Source organism: Nerophis lumbriciformis, linkage group LG02 (assembly GCF_033978685.3).
Source record: "Nerophis lumbriciformis linkage group LG02, RoL_Nlum_v2.1, whole genome shotgun sequence".
Lineage (NCBI taxonomy): Eukaryota > Metazoa > Chordata > Actinopteri > Syngnathiformes > Syngnathidae > Nerophis > Nerophis lumbriciformis.
In genome coordinates this window covers 53,774,288-53,791,084 of record NC_084549.2, presented here as the reverse complement: position 1 = coordinate 53,791,084, position 16,797 = coordinate 53,774,288, and the positions used below count along the sequence as shown (strand labels likewise).

Here is a 16,797-nt window from a genome sequence, read left to right as displayed (position 1 = left end):
CAGTAAAAGCCGACTTCTCTTGCACCGTTGTGCGTATCGATTCGCTACCGTGCTGGTCCCCTTCTTCGCCACAGTGTGCTTCACCGGGATGTCGAAAGTGAGCGGCACCTCGTCCATGTTGGTGATGTGTTTGTCGGCATTTTTTTTTATTTACAACGCACATAGCACTATATGCTCACTGGGGGCGTGCCTTTAGCGTCCTCTCTCCCCTGAAACCTTCACCCTTTAACGGCCGCATGCTGTTTTCAGTCACGACCGCATGCTGTCCTCAGTCACGTCTGCATGCTGTCCTCAGTCACGTCCGCATGCTGTCCTCAGTCACGACCGCATGCTGTCCTCAGTCACGACCGCATGCTGTCCTCAGTCACGACCGCATGCTGTCCTCAGTCACGACCGCATGCTGTCCTCAGTCACGACCGCATGCTGTCCTCAGTCACGACTGCATGCTGTCTTCAGTCACGTCCGCATGCTGTCCTCAGTCACGACCGCATGCTGTCCTCAGTCACGACCGCATGCTGTCCTCAGTCACGACCGCATGCTGTCCTCAGTCACGTCCGCATGCTGTCCTCAGTCACGTCCGCATGCTGTCCTCAGTCACGTCCGCATGCTGTCCTCAGTCACGTCCGCATGCTGTCTTCAGTCACGACCGCATGCTGTCCTCAGTCACGACCGCATGCTGTCCTCAGTCACGACCGCATGCTGTCCTCAGTCACGACCGCATGCTGTCCTCAGTCACGACCGCATGCTGTCTTCAGTCACGTCCGCATGCTGTCCTCAGTCACGACCGCATGCTGTCCTCAGTCACGACCGCATGCTGTCCTCAGTCACGACCGCATGCTGTCCTCAGTCACGTCCGCATGCTGTCCTCAGTCACGTCCGCATGCTGTCCTCAGTCACGTCCGCATGCTGTCCTCAGTCACGTCCGCATGCTGTCTTCAGTCACGACCGCATGCTGTCCTCAGTCACGACCGCATGCTGTCCTCAGTCACGACCGCATGCTGTCCTCAGTCACGACCGCATGCTGTCCTCAGTCACGACCGCATGCTGTCCTCAGTCACGACCGCATGCTGTCCTCAGTCACGTCCGCATGCTGTCCTCAGTCACGTCCGCATGCTGTCCTCAGTCACGTCCGCATGCTGTCCTCAGTCACGTCCGCATGCTGTCCTCAGTCACGTCCGCATGCTGTCCTCAGTCACGACCGCATGCTGTCCTCAGTCACGTCCGCATGCTGTCCTCAGTCACGTCCGCATGCTGTCCTCAGTCACGTCCGCATGCTGTCCTCAGTCACGTCCGCTTTTCCTCCATATAAACATTTTGCCGGACCAGTCATAGGTTGGTGCACACACAACAACCTATCTGGATTCGATAAGGGACTCAAGGAATCGGTTCGATAAGAGCACTCGATAATGGCATCGAACTCGATAATTTCTTAACGAACATCATCCCTAAAGTTTATATATTTTATCTGTTATTGGAGACCTACTTAAAAGACCAGCAGTTGCCACTGGTATACAGCCTGTGTTACATTGTACAATAACAACAATTATAAAAACAGAGCAAAAGGATATAACAAAAATATGTTAATACTAATAACACAGACTTATTTTTAAATGTATGTACATTGTTTTTAGCATGAAAATATATATATATGCATCAACAATTAGGGTCAGGAAGAAACTACATGATTTCTGCCTCTTCATAGGTACAATAACATCCAGCAGCCCCACAGCTCAACCAGCAGAAGTCCTCCTTCAAGCGACGCCGCCTCACCGCCGGGCTCGTTCTGCAGCCTGGTCCTACATCTTCCTTCCAGAGGAGGCTTGGTGTGACCTCACCATTCATCTCCCTGCTGCCGTGCTGCTGAAGGAGCTACACATTCAGCCACATCTTGCTTCTCTTGCTAGTAAGTAAATAGGACATATTAGGACTATGGAAGATTCTGATGATATATTCTTTCCACCAACTAGCCTGCCCGTCCTCGGTCTCTGTTGAGATCAGCGCTGACGGAGTTAACATGTTGCCGCTCTCCACACCGGTCATCACCAGCGGCCTTACGTACATCAAGATCCAGCTGGTCAAGGCGGAAGTTGCATCAGCTGTATGTTTGAGGCTTCACCGGCCACGCGATGCCAGCACCCTTGGCCTGTCACAAATCAAACTCTTGGGTCTGACAGCATTTGGCAACACTTCTTCTGCAACAGTCAACAATCCCTTCTTGCCCTCTGAGGACCAAGTCTCTAAAACCAGGTATCAAAACCCCCTCTCTTTGAAAATGGATCCATTTTTGTCTGCTGGTCATTTTGATGCCAACCCTTTTATACTAACTGTACAGCATCGGATGGTTGCGTCTCCTTCATCATTGCCTGACCCACGTCAGTGACCTGGAGCCCATGATGGCCAGTGCAGCCGCACCTACTGCTAACCTGCTTCAGACCTGTGCCGCGCTGCTCATGTCACCTTACTGCGGCATGCACTCACCCAACATCGAAGCCGTTTTAGTCAAGATCGGCCTGCAGTCTACACGTATTGGTCTTAAACTCATCGACATTCTCTTGAGGAACTGTGCTGCCACTGGCACCGACCCTTCCAGTGAGTACACCCTTTTTTATCTACTTGTTCATGTGTCACCGTGTGTAGTTTTGTTTAGCGATGAGCCTTTGAATAATTTCCTTAATTGACTGGAAAATATAAGTGATTATTTTTAATTAATCTGTTTTACAATTTGTATTGTTTCTTTAAAATGTCACTGTACTGTTCAGTACCTACCTTGGTTTTAAAGTAATACTTAAGCTCAAAACTGCTTTGTGTGAGCAGCTAAATAATACTATTCTCAAAAAAAAAATACATACAATTGCTTGTATTCCGTCTTGTGAAGTGAAAACCAGTGGTGGTCAACCAAGCCAAAATGGCTGTTGTACAGCAGGCAGCGCGTGAACTCTCGGAGTACTAAAGAGGCTTAACTCTACAAAGCAAATATGAACAAAACATCTAACTATGCAATGGAATAGATCCCTATACTTTAAAAAAAAAAAAGATTTGTCAAGTGATATCAATAATTATACGTTGGTTGCTTTCCCAGACATATCGGGGGCGGCATGGCGTAGTGGGTAGAGCAACCGTGCCAGAAACCTGAGGGTTGCAGGTTCGCTCCCCGACTCTTACCATTCAAAAATCGCTGCCGTTGTGTCCTTGGGCGGGACACTTCACCCTTTGCCCCCGGTGCCACTCACACCGGTGAATTGAATGATGAATGATAGGTGGTGGTCGGAGGGGCCGTTGGCGCAAATTGCAGCCACGCTTCCGTCAGTCTACCCCAGGGCAGCTGTGGCTATGAAAGTAGCTTACCCCCACCAGATGTGAATGAATTATGGGTTCTACATGTAAAGAGACTTTGGGTACTTAGAAAAGCGCTATATAAATCCCAGGTATTATATCGAACTATGTGGTGCTCCAGACGCCATTCTACACAAAACAGATGAAAACTTATAAAAGACAAATATACTGTACATACAAATTCACATACATACTGACACACATACGTATGTATATTCATTCATTAATACATACATATGCGCACACTTTGGAACTTACCCACATACATACGTAGGTACATACGCTCCCACATACATGAACAAATACAGTACATACATACACATTCATGGTACATACACCCACACACACATTCACTGTGCAAACATACATTTGCATATACAAACACTTACGCATACCTACACTCATGCATATAATCACGTTTCATCAAACATATATTAATGTTGTTCCCACGAGGGGTAGACACGGCAACTGATAAAGCTTTACCTATTGCTACTATAACAATCTACAAGGTTAATATGGTCCGCTTCTCTTTCTTCCCCTCCATTTATCTGCTTTCTTTTGTCATACATGTTGTCAGTACATACATGTATTGTTGCATTGAAAACAATTGTATTGTTTATAATAGAGGTAATTATCTTTACTCATTATCAATAGTGCTATTTCGTTTGCTATTTTTATTGCTCGGCAGCACGGTGGAAGAGGGGTTAGTGCGTCTGCCTCACAATACGAAGGTCCTGAGTAGTCCTGGGTTCAATCCCGGGCTCGGGATCTTTCTGTGTGGAGTTTGCATGTTCTCCCCGTGACTGTGTGGGTTCCCTCCGGGTACTCCGGCTTCCTCCCACTTCCAAAGACATGCACCTGGGGATAAGTTGATTGGCAACACTAAATTGGCCCTAGTGTGTGAATGTGAGTGTGAATGTTGTCTGTCTATCGGTGTTGGCCCTGCGATGAGGTGGCGACTTGTCCAGGGTGTACCCCTCCTTCCGCCCGATTGTAGCTGAGATAGGCTCCAGCGGCCCCAAAGGGAATAAGCGGTAGAAAATGGATGGATGGATGGATGGATTTTTATTGCTCCATTTGAAGTGCAAAAATGTTCATTGTCATTTCTGTGTTTTTAATATTTACTTCACTAACTGCTTCTTTGCTATCACTTTTCGTATCATATTTGTAAATATCATATTTGCTGATGCTGTTCTGTTGTTGTGGTTGTGTCTCTGTCTTATCCCACATCTTATCCCTGCAATTTTCCTCCTCTGTCTTCCTTTTTTTCTCTTTCTATCCCCTCCTGCTACAGTGCGGCTGCGCCAAACATTAATTTGATTCCATTTAATAAAGTCAAATACAAATAAGGCAAATCCCACACTTTTCTTTTGTAAAGTAAATCTGCAAAGCAAATATGGGCATCTACATCAACAATATGATTTGCCTGAGTAGCTGGACAGGACAAAAAAATTATAATAATAATTTCGGGCTTGCCCCCCAGAACAGCACCATTTTAATTGTATGTAACATGCCTTTTAAAAAGCGATACAAATTTTTAGATAATGTTGTATGAAAACCAATACAATAGAATGTAGAACAAACCACTACAGTAGTTGTTTGTAATCATAATTTACCACCTTTACCTTTCAGAGTCAACTAACGGTGTCTCGTTCGGGCTTCTTTTCTGTCACTAAACAATAGGAATTGTTATTGTTCATTTTGCAGATGTCTTTGAATGACGGACTAGAGGTCAGAGTTGACCACAAGCGATATGTGTCTGTGTAGCAAGGGTAGTAATGCTCGATTGTCCAGTGTGTCAGTGCACAGAATGGACTGAAACACGTCAAGTACACCATAGGCATTTTCTCAGCGGAGGCTGGATTCTGCTTGGGCTACCTCGTTGGGTTGACAACATGGTTGGTCATGTTTTTAATGTTTTTTTCCCCTGAGTTTGGTGGATGTCGTCCGCTTCTTGTCCACTGCTCCTTTCACGCTCACTTTCTCAATTCCAGTGGTTGAGGGGCATGATTGTGTCAATCCCTGGCTGTGAACAATCACTCGTTAAAGCAGCAGCCGGGAAGCTTGTACCTCACATTTATGCTTGCCAGTTAAAGTGTAACAAAAAAAAAGAGACAGCTCAGATCTAAAAATAGTTGAGGTATCACTATCTTAGCTACGTGTTAGAGCTGACAAGTGGTTAAATATATACAAATAGATCATATTATAATTCATTGATAAAATGGCTCCCCGGCCACACTTTAAGCAGTCCTGGTTTTCGAGGTTTCTTTTTAGTAAAGTGCAAGGAAAGTTCAAGTGTAAATTTGAAGAGTGTGAATGATTGATTTTGTTTGTAGTAAAGTTTATTGTTAGTTTCAGTTTGTAGTCTTTTTCTCCATCTCTACTGAACAATGGTGACACACTGCTTTTATTTTATCCACTTTGCTAATTTCACTTGTAAGGCCAAGTGTTAAAATGAACACTTCCGGCCCCTCCCCTTTAAATCTGTACTGTGTCGGAACTAGTACACTTCTGCACTGAACCAAATGTTATTAAATATTAATACATTTACTGTGTATTTAATTTATATTCAATTCAATATTTGTGTATAGGATTACAATCGAGAAATGGGAAAGTGTATCTGATAATGTTTACGTCTTGTTTGGATGCCACAGTGGTATTAGAAATAATAATGCTGTATAGAGCAGATGTGTCATGCTGGACGTCATGTTTTTAGACCACTGTGCCTCTGCTTTTTGATATTTAATTCAATTCTTGATCAATTCCACAAAGCGGTCAGAATTCTTAAAAATGAATCAATATTATTAATCCATGATTATGCCCATCCTTAGGAAGAACTGAAGACATCTGCACATTTGATTAATCACGCATATTTTATTTTGTCGTGAGATCAATAAATACAGCGATCTTGTGCTTCTACTTCAAATTGACCACCTGCTGGGCATGTCCATTATTTGCTGATCTTTACCATCATCTTGTTTTTTTGTTTTTTTCTTAGACTTGAACAGTCCTCTGTTGTTTGGTCGACTAAATGGCCTGTCTTCAGACTCCACCATAGACATTCTGTACCAGTTGGGCACCACTCAGGACTCAGGAACCAAGGACAGGTGCATGAATCACTTGGATTGTTGAACTTTACTGTTTGTTCTTACTTGTTCAGATAATGAATGAGACCAAAACATTTTATATTAAGGTGACATTCTCAAGAGGCTTATAAGCTGATCGTAAAACATGTTTTTTATGTTATCCTTGTCATCTTTTACTATCACAATGCTGCGTTCTATGGCAGTGCTGCCAAGACCGAAGTGAAGGACAAGGAATTGGTCTGGTCGTATCGTCCAAACGTGTCATCATGTGCTCTCAATTCTACCCCTCCAGAATCCAGGCTCTCCTGCAGTGGGTCCACGACTCTTCACGGGTTGCAGCTCTGAAAATCCCGATGGGCTACTCCAGCACCAGCCGTGCTTCTTCTTCTGCTTCCTTAAGGGAGTATGGCCTCCTCATGCCCTCACCGTCCCATCTGCACTGCGTTGCAGCCATCTTGTGGCACAGCTACGAGCTGCCTGTTGACTACGACCTTCCTACGCTGCTCGACACAGAACTTTTTGAGTCAGTCATTGCTTTATATTACTTTTTTCATTAGGCACGAAGACATTTCATGTGAGGAAAAGTCCTTGCTTGCAATTAGTCTTGAACAGTTTAACTTTTATAAACAATTGTACTAATTGTACTTAAAAGATGCTAACAATTCTGTGTTGGTAACTTCTTATTGACAACAATGTTAATGTTTACCTTGCCGTTATTTAGGTGGGGGGCCTCAGTGGCACCGTCCACTCACCAATTAGGTCAAGCAATTTTATTATATGTGTAGTAGCATGAGAAATCTAAATGCCTATACATTATTTCATTTAAACAAACTGAATCTTATCTTGTTGACGTCACAGCTATGGATGCGCTAATCAATCAGCCATCGATCGGTATCAGCCAGTTTCCGTGAAAAAGTATGTGACTGGCCAATACAGATTAATACTGATCATAAAAGACGATACCCTCTGTTTGGTACTTCATTTACTTTTGTATCCTGGTTGACAGAGACAGCTAATTGCGTATGGCCTAAAAACTTATTTTAAAAAATAGATTCTTGAACATTTTAAATCAATTCAGAATTGTAATAAAAATTTATATTTGAATGTGAATATATTTTTCCCTACTAATCACTAAGCTAGCTGTTAAGATAGCCGCAAAGATAGCCTGAAACAACAGAAGAAAGAAGTGCTTAGTAAAGCTTAAGAAGTGTAGATGGAAGCGTGTTACAGCAGAAAGTAAGCAGTTATTAACAAGAAGTTATTAAGTAAATTAATAAAGAGTTGTACAGAGGATAATATAACGATGTCTGCTGCTGTGTAGCGACCAGGAGTAAAGGTAAAGGAAAGGATGATCTATATATCCATACATCGGTAGTGTCAATTCAAAGGGTAATATCGGTATATGATCGATACCAGAGTGATTAGATTGATATTGTTAGTTTCACGATAACAGTGTTTTGTTGTTTTTGTTATCATTTACACATTGAGAATAATTCCCTGGACACAGGAGGACGTTGAGGGCCAAAACCAAATAATTGAACCGTAGGAGATAGTAGTTTTAATTTTTGTTTAGTTATTGAGTACTATTGAGTTTATGATCAATTATATGTACTAAAAGACAATTAAGTAGTTTAGTACTAGTCTAGTACACTTTCTAAAACCGTAAATGACGCAATGCTTTACTGTATATGCCAAAGAAGAAGCTTTTGAAACTTTTAACCTGTTTTGAACTGTTTTAATCATAATTCATTTATATACAAAATAAGCAGGTTTAAACATTACACAAGCAGCAAAGCTGTGTGCCGGCATGCTTTCGCCACAGTTTACTAATCGGTAATTTAGTCGACTATTTGAAAAATTGGTCAAAAGATTAATCATTTGGCAGCTGTAGTCTCAACTAAATGGATTTTGTGGTGCTTTTTTAAGATAGAATAGAATACAACTTTATATTCATTGCATTTAAAAAGTAAAACAAAATGTATTTTTGTAAATGTCTTTGATTTCACAACATAAATACATGGGATCAGTATGGGGGGAGCATAACACCCTGATTGAAACATGCTTACCGTATTTTTCGGAGTATAAGTCGCACCGGAGTACAAGTCGCACCGGCCGAAAATGCACAATAAAGAAGGAAAAAACATAAATAAGTCACACTGGAGTATAAGTCGCATTTTTTGGGGAAATTTATTTGATAAAACCCAACACCAAGAATAGACATTTGAAAGGCAATTTAAAATAAATAAAGAATAGTGAACAACAGGTTGAATAAGTGTACGTTATATGACGCATAAATAACCAACTGAGAACGTGCCTGGTATGTTAACGTAACATATTATGGTAAGAGTCATTCAAATAACTATAACATTTAGAGCATGCTATACGTTTACCAAACAATCTGTCACTCCTAATCGCTAAATCCGATGAAATCTTATACGTCTAGTCTCTTACGTGAATGAGCTAAATAATGTTATTTGATATTTTACAGTAATGTGTTAATAATTTCACACATAAGTCACTCCAGAGTATAAGTCGCACCCCCGGCCAAATTATGAAAAAAAACTGCGACTTATAGTCCGAACAATACGGTAATTACAATACAGTTGGCTATACTGCACATGTCTCTGTGCATGCCAATGGTGTTATTGCCACATGCACACACACACACACACACACACACACACACACACACACACACACACACACACACACACACACACACCCTCTCACTCTGACTAATGTAACTGTAAAGGAGTGATCTCATAAGTTAGCCAAGCTGCACAAATGCATGTTGAAAGGCTTAGGGAAAGACTGAAATGATCTCCCAACAGTTTGCTTGTTTTTCTGACTGTTAACTTTGAACTTGGCCACTAGTGCATGCGACTGTAGTTGTATCCGCATTAAAGAGTAACATCATTCATGTTCTTATGATTTATTTCTCTTTTCCACCAGACTGCTGTACAACTGGTCCATGTCTTTGCCGTGCAACATTGTGCTGAAAAAGGCTGTGGATAGCCTCCTGTGTTCCATGTGTCACATCCATCCTCGCTACTTCTCCCTGCTTATGTCCTGGATGGGTATCGTATCGACACCCAGCGCCAGTCACTCTCACGTCCAGCAGCGCCGACTCGCCATGACTGATGATGGCAAAAAGCAGCACAACGCCGCCGCCACCACTAGCGGACTGACAGACGACTCGAAGCATGCGAGGCCGCCAGTTAATTTGTCCGAGTCTCAGTTGACTACATTGGCAGCGGCCTCTCAGTCTCCTGGAGCGATCGAGCAGCTGCTGGACTCGGGCTTGCCTTCGTTGCTGGTTCGCAGCCTCGCCCAGTTCTGTGTTGGCCTCCTAGCCAATGCCGACCTACCCCTTCCCACTGCTGTGTCTGATAGGCGCCATCACCAGTACCAGCCGGGCTCCTCGTCTGCTCATGGCCGCCCAGTGCTTGTCGCAGAGCTTGCAGCTCCAGTGCTGCACTTCCTCACGGAGGTGGGCAACAGTCATGCCATGAAGGACTGGCTAGGAGGACCAGAGGTCAACCCTCTATGGACGGCACTGCTCTTTCTGCTGTGCCACTCCAGTGCTAGCGGAAACTCAGGGTGTCAGCCAATGGGGTCGACCTCTGCCACATCCCCATCCCAACCCTCAGGCTCACGCTTTTCCCTAGCGTCTTCTGGTCTCACTGGAGGACTCTCCACCCAGCAAAGAACAGTTTTGGAGAACTCCACAGTGGCTTTCTTTCTTCAGTGCATCTCTTGTCACCCTAACAACCAGCGACTCATGGCACAGGCAAGTTTTTCCCCCTCGTTAGCGGAATACATTTTATTCTATGCACTTTGACAACATGAATATCGCTCAGCACAGTAGAACCTGTTAAAAGGGGAACTGCACTTTTTGGGGAATTTTGCCTATCGTTAACAATCATTATGAGAGACATGATGTATTATTGTATACATTTTTTTTTTTGCATTCTGAATATTAGATAAATACGATCAAAAGTCTGCTTACGATGGAGCCTATGGGAGCCGCGTATTCCGCCTATACAGCCCATTAAAAAAAACACCTCCATTGAGGTTTTATATACATAATGTAAATATAAATGTAATGTAGTAACGGGCACATTCATAATAACATTTAATGTTTACGTATTTTGATCATTTTTACTTTCATGTTTACTTTTTTATTTTTCTCATCACTGATTATTAATCACTGCAGACTTCATGAGAGCCAGAAAAGGTGTGGGGGTAGAGGGGATTAAGTGTCTTTTCGTGTCATCCTCGCCAGTTTTGGGTCCTAAACGGCTGTCAAAGTGTACCAACTTGTCAGAATACCTACTCAGACTTCTTCTGTCCTGGTGAGATGCATGATTTATAATCTAGAATAAATTTACAGGGTGCAAGGAAACAGCATACCACTAGATTATGTAAACATAGGGACACACGGAAGGGATCACTGTGCCCCTATAAATAGTTTGTCTACTTTAGCACTTTTAATAACAATATCACTAATACTTGGTTAATATTCAAGTCACAAAATGCAAATGGAGATATTGCTGACAGTATTTGAATGGTTATTTATTGGATGTTATGGGCAAAATAGTGGAGCGCCGATTGGCTCCGCTGTAAGCTGACTTTTATTTACGTTTATTTAATATTTAGAATGCATTAAAAAAAATCCATCCGTCATGTCTTTCATAATGATTGTGAGCGATAGGCAAAATTCCCCAAAAAGTGCAGTTCCTCTTTAAGTCGACAGATTGTTTGTCAACAACCTGTATTTGGAGATCACCCAACGTTCTGGTCCAGTCTTTCCTTCCAAGTAGTGATGGTCAAACGATACTGAGGCATTGATGCATTACGAAACTTAAGGAGATATACAGTGTCCCTCAATGCCTTGGTGTGTGTGTGTTGCTTTAAGAGAAAAAAAAACATGACCAGCTGGTGTGTTGTTGAACTGTGAAGCGACAAACTGGATTTATCACGAAGATTGACAGCTCGTACCATAAGGGGCCAAACGAACGGTGTGCTGTCTTTGACATTGCTATTAATTGCCATCATCGATCTAAATGCAACTTCAAAAAGGGAACAATTACCAAGTATGTAATCGTTTTGATTTTATAGTGCCACATAAGATAAATGTTATTTTCATGTTTACTGTTTGGCTCATTGACCAGAGTTGCACCTTTCTTATTCCTTTCTACACAGCTATTCTTTATCAAATATTATTGTCCTTTTTTCAAGTATTAACTGTATTTGCAGGTCAAAGGTTGTGGCATTTTTAATCCAGCACAGCCAATGACTGTGTGGCACACTCATAGCTGAAGCGTCATTTTCCAATCAGTATATTGGTACAAAAAAAGTGCCTGCTTAAGTTGACGTCAACATACATGGTCATGTCAACATAAAATGTGAGAGCCAAAGGGATAATTTCTATTAAAAATGGTCTATTCATGTTGACTTGTGATGTACTATTAACTTCACCAATATCACCAAACATAACTGCCGTCTAACTACAAAACATTAAAATATGTTTAGTGTGATGTATGCTTTAAAATAAAAGCATGAGAGTATTAACCTGGATTCTCCACAGCACGTAACAAAATGTACGTACTTTTTTTCCCTGAAAGCAATCTTTTTTTTAGCATTTAAGCATAATTTCTCAAAACTAACTAATTCAGTTCATCAGCTCTGTTAGATTGTAGTAGTGATGGGTAAATGAGGCTTCAGTGAGTGTGTGGCACACTCACTAGCTGTATTGGCACTGTACTGAGAGTGTTGTTATTTCATAAAAGCACCATCTGCTGATTGAAAAAGTAACATTTTCCTGCAAATAAAATTAATACTGAGCAAATATAATAAATATTTTAAATGAATAGCTTTGCAGAAAGTAAATAAAAGGTGCAACTCTGTTCAGTTAGACAAATAGTAAACAGGAAAAAAATACTATATACTTTTATTTGGTGCTGTAAGATCAACATGATCCCGCACTTTGAAATGTTTCCTTTTTTTAGTTTCTATTTAGATCCTCCGACTTCTTTCAGTATGAGCTTTTTTCACTTTTGAGCTGAAAGTATCTTCCTGATAAACACAGTGTGGTGCTTCACAGTGAACCACACAGCAGCTGTATTGATCGGGTGTTTTTCTTCTTATAGTGATACACACTTTGAGACATCGTGGTACACAGTATAACTCCTGGTATTTCATAATGCATCAATGACTCAGTATAATTTGACCCATTACCAGATAAGAGGATAAAACATTAGGTGAAAAAAATAAAATCTAAATAAAAACATACACAAAGGTGTTATCAGCTATTCTCTTTTTGTCTGTGGACAAAGTCACGAATAAATGTGACAACAACATGTTGTCACAAGATGTCGACATAAACGGGTTCCCTGTTTACTTATTTTGAAAATATTGACCCCTGTCTTTTGTTTTTGCTTCAGGTTCTTTGTGAGCTCTTCCAGTCGGCACCACAGCGAGGTAACGTTCCTATCTCTGGAAACATCTCCGGCTTCATACGAAGGTTGTTCCTGCAGCTCATGCTGGAGGATGAGAAAGTCACGGTGTTCCTGCAGTCTCCTTGCCCGGTATGAAGCTCTGTTTTAAACATTTTGTTTTAAAGCTTTGTGCAGCTTTTTATTTGTACAAGTTTGAAAACATACAACTTTAAAAAAAATCACTTATGCATTTATTAGACCACCTGAGCTAGCTTTGACAGATTTGTGGGAGCTGAACTTTTTATTGTGATCTTGTTCACTTCCATGGTGGTGATTTTCTTTTTCTATGGTCACATAATGAAGTGAACTAAAAAGCAACGTTACTGTGTTCCTCCTTGGTGTAGCTGTCAGGCTTAAAGCAGTGCAGCACACAGTACAGATGCCGATCTCACACACTAACTGTCGCGCACCTTGTAACATCATCTCCAGCAAATCATTCGTAAACAGACAAAAATTATGTTTTTCATTCATTCATAGGAGCCTGTTTATAATCACAAAATGCCATAACTAGGAACCAGAGCTTGGTAGAATAGCTAAAAGCTGTACTCAAGTAAGTACCGTTACTTTAGAGCAGGCCTTCTCAAATAGTGGGGCGGGCCCCCCTTGGCGAGTGTGACCTCGGGGAACATGTTTTTTTTGTTATTGTACCAGAATATGACGACACGTATGTAGCACTTGGCTTCACTGTAACCATGGTGGGAGACAAGGAAAGACTGGTGTGTTGTTTCTTACAATGTTAATAAACTTACAATGTTATGCTTATAGTTATAATAATATTATAAACAAATTATACTATTTATAGTCACTGGTGTGGGGGGGATATTTTCTTCTTCCTGGGGGGGCATAACAGAAAATATTTAAGAAGCTCTGCTTTAGAGTAAAATTGCATTAAAAACACTACTCTGACAAGTACAATGTATCCTAAAAGTTACATAGGTAAATGTAATCGAGTAAATGTAGCACGTTATGGAACTGCAGTGCCGCCGCCACCCCCCTCACCCCCCACTATTATGTCAAGAAACTTTATTTACTATCTCACAATCAGACAAAACACAAGGATTTAGTTGCCGGGGATTTTCATAAAAAAGAACAGTGTAAAGACACTATGCTGTAGTAGCCTGGGCGATAAGGCCTACATAATAAAATCTGTGATTTGTTTTTTCACCAAAAAATCGATTTATGATTGTTTCCATTTGTTTTCCCTACTTTTTAAAGAAACCAATTAATACAAATGACATAGATAATTGAAAACACGTTTTTCTTGTATTTGATCAAAAGTTAGTAATTTGAAATGACACTGCATCTTATTCTTTGCAAAATATTTTTTTTAATAAAGTGTTGTTTTTTTTAGGACATATAGAAATTGGATTTTGTAGAAAATAATTTTCAAAAAACTAAACTGAAACAGATTAATTTTAGCTGTTCTGGCATATTTACTGTGATGCTTTTGTTCATATGTGGATCAATATGCATTGTCCTAATCTAATAACAGTTTTCAATTTAGAGCTTACTACAGAATGCAAAACTTCTGTCTTAATACTTTCGTAAACAAAAGTGTAGCATACCATTGCGTGCAATTAGATAAACTCCAACTTTGAGATTGATAAAGTATGAGCTTAAATCTTCTGTCTTGAATAAAATACTTGTTTCAATAAAAATGTAGCATTGAAATGACTATCGTTTTAATGGTTGAATAAAAACAGGCATCATTGGAACCACATCTTTAGCTACGTGCAAAGCGACCGCTTTAGTGATCGTTTTTCACTGTTCTTCTTTCTTATCTTACATGGTACCTTGTATAAATCATTCCACCATTGTGCTGCTGTCTTTTTTAAACAAACTTTGCAGCGTGCAGTCACGTCTGTTGCTGCAAATCTAAACCACTGACAGTACTAGTCTTTTCTTTGAAACAAACGTCTCACCTTCATTTGGGTTAGCGTTAGCCATGTTTTGATAAGCGTGTGATTCCCCACTAATGAAGTAATGGGAAGGTTGGAAGCTACTGGGGGCAGAAAATGCAGAAGCAAGAGGAGAAAAACATTGATTTGTTATTTTTTTTAAATCGTCCGCAACAAAAAAAACTCAAGATTTATTGATCAAATTGATTATCGTTCAGGCTACACCATGTGTATACGTTTATAAATAAGTCCACATACAAAACATTGTCACCATTCTTGATGATTTGTGTTGTCTGAAAAATGTCAGGAGTTTGACAACTGGGTGTGTTGAAATGTATTTGTTTGTGTAAAGAGAGAAGAGAGGACTGATTTGTGATGGCAGCTGTGTTCAAGAGAGAAGCAGGGAGTTGTCAGAGGTGTAAAAAGCATCTGTGGTGGTGTGCGTGTGTTTGAAGGTTGGCAGTAGTTATTTAGGTCATAAGCCAGGCCCTTGTTGGTGCAGTGCTAGCTTGCTTGCCACGCCACAATAATGCAGCAAAACTTGTCTTTCAGCTATGTAGTAGTTTTAGCGCTTCCATATGGAGTCCACTGACCGATATAAGTTTGAACTATACGTACCTTTAATTAGAAACGGCAACAGCGAAGGATTTTATCATGCATGTGCATGTACGAGCCAGTCTGCGCTACAACAAGAGGATAGAGAAAATAAAGAATTTATTGATTTGAACTTTGGACTACAACCTCTACCATGTACTGTACATGTATGGAGATATCCGCTGACGTAACTAAGGCAAAATACGTCACTAAAGTCTCAAATTCCAAACTGCTTGTTTGGAAGAAGACAATATTGTTTTATAAATATCTCTGCCATGCCTGCATGGTTCAATGTCACATTTCCGGGACTTATGGGAATCCCAAATACAGAGGAACAGGTACCAAAAGGTAAGGAAAGTTGGCATTGCATTCATAAGACCCCTTTAACTTTGCAGAGGCTTGTTGTAGAACGTGCAGAACGTTTAAGTTTTTACACACGTCTTTGCAGAAGCTGATGTATGATGTCACATTGATCTAGATTCCTGTTTTGTATCCCTAATGGAACTGTAGAGGAGCGACCACATGACAGGCAGCTGCAATAAGTGTGTGTTTTGCTGCCCCCACCCGTCAATCATCGATATCTGGTTAGACATCATATCGGTGCACTTTCCTGTACACTTTCATGTCACCTTTCTTTTCTGTAATCTGTGATTGATTGTTTCAAATACAATGCATTATTGTTTAGTGTGACTCTTCTAGTCCAAATAATGTTAATCTCAGACCACAAGGGGGCGGTATAACAGTTTGCTGTTACTTCCAAGGATCCTACTGCTCTTATTCCAGTCATCTAATTTTGACAGAACAGCTTTGTTTAATAAAACACAGCCCAGATTTACCTGCCAAGTTGTAGTTTATAGTGAGCTCATTGTATTCAAATAAAGCATTTATTTTTTAACACCCAGAGGGAATTAGAAAATGACATTTTAAGTCAATATGTGTGTAGCTTGATCATGTTTTTGAGAGATTTGTTGTACCATGAAGTCCAAGTCCTTCCCAGACAGCCAATATACAACCACATTTCATTTCATAAACGCACATCAAAGATAATAATGTTCAAACCACGATCCAATCACCTTATCCCAAGACAGAAAATAATTTATGCTCTTGTTTCAGTTATACAAAGGACGCATCAACGCTACCAGCCACATGATCCAACATCCCATGTATGGAGCAGGCCACAAGTACCGCACGCTCCATTTACCTATCTCCACCACTCTGGCTGAAGTCCTGGACCGTGTGTCTGGTATGTTTCACGCAGGAAATAGTTTCTTTTGGCCTGAGGTGACTGACCGACAACATCATGTTCCATCACTTGACACTGTACCAAGTAAATGTAATATGAGTACTGGCTGATTGTGTGCCAGAAACGAGGGTCTTTTTGATGCT

The 16,797-nt window shown here is 41.0% G+C and overlaps 1 protein-coding gene across 3 annotated transcripts in view; it reads left to right on the top strand.

Moving 5' to 3' along the window:
• Window positions 1-16,797, top strand: part of birc6 (baculoviral IAP repeat containing 6) — a 195,409-nt gene that overhangs the window by 111,231 nt on the left and 67,381 nt on the right. For all 3 annotated transcript variants that reach the window (XM_061964628.2, XM_061964627.2, XM_061964626.2), the window contains exons 49-56: window positions 1,703-1,903; window positions 1,968-2,247; window positions 2,333-2,589; window positions 6,332-6,440; window positions 6,712-6,942; window positions 9,372-10,209; window positions 12,866-13,009; window positions 16,525-16,654. In XM_061964628.2, coding sequence (XP_061820612.2) covers window positions 1,703-1,903; window positions 1,968-2,247; window positions 2,333-2,589; window positions 6,332-6,440; window positions 6,712-6,942; window positions 9,372-10,209; window positions 12,866-13,009; window positions 16,525-16,654 — 2,190 coding nt within the window. The remainder of the gene's footprint in view (window positions 1-1,702; window positions 1,904-1,967; window positions 2,248-2,332; window positions 2,590-6,331; window positions 6,441-6,711; window positions 6,943-9,371; window positions 10,210-12,865; window positions 13,010-16,524; window positions 16,655-16,797) is intronic.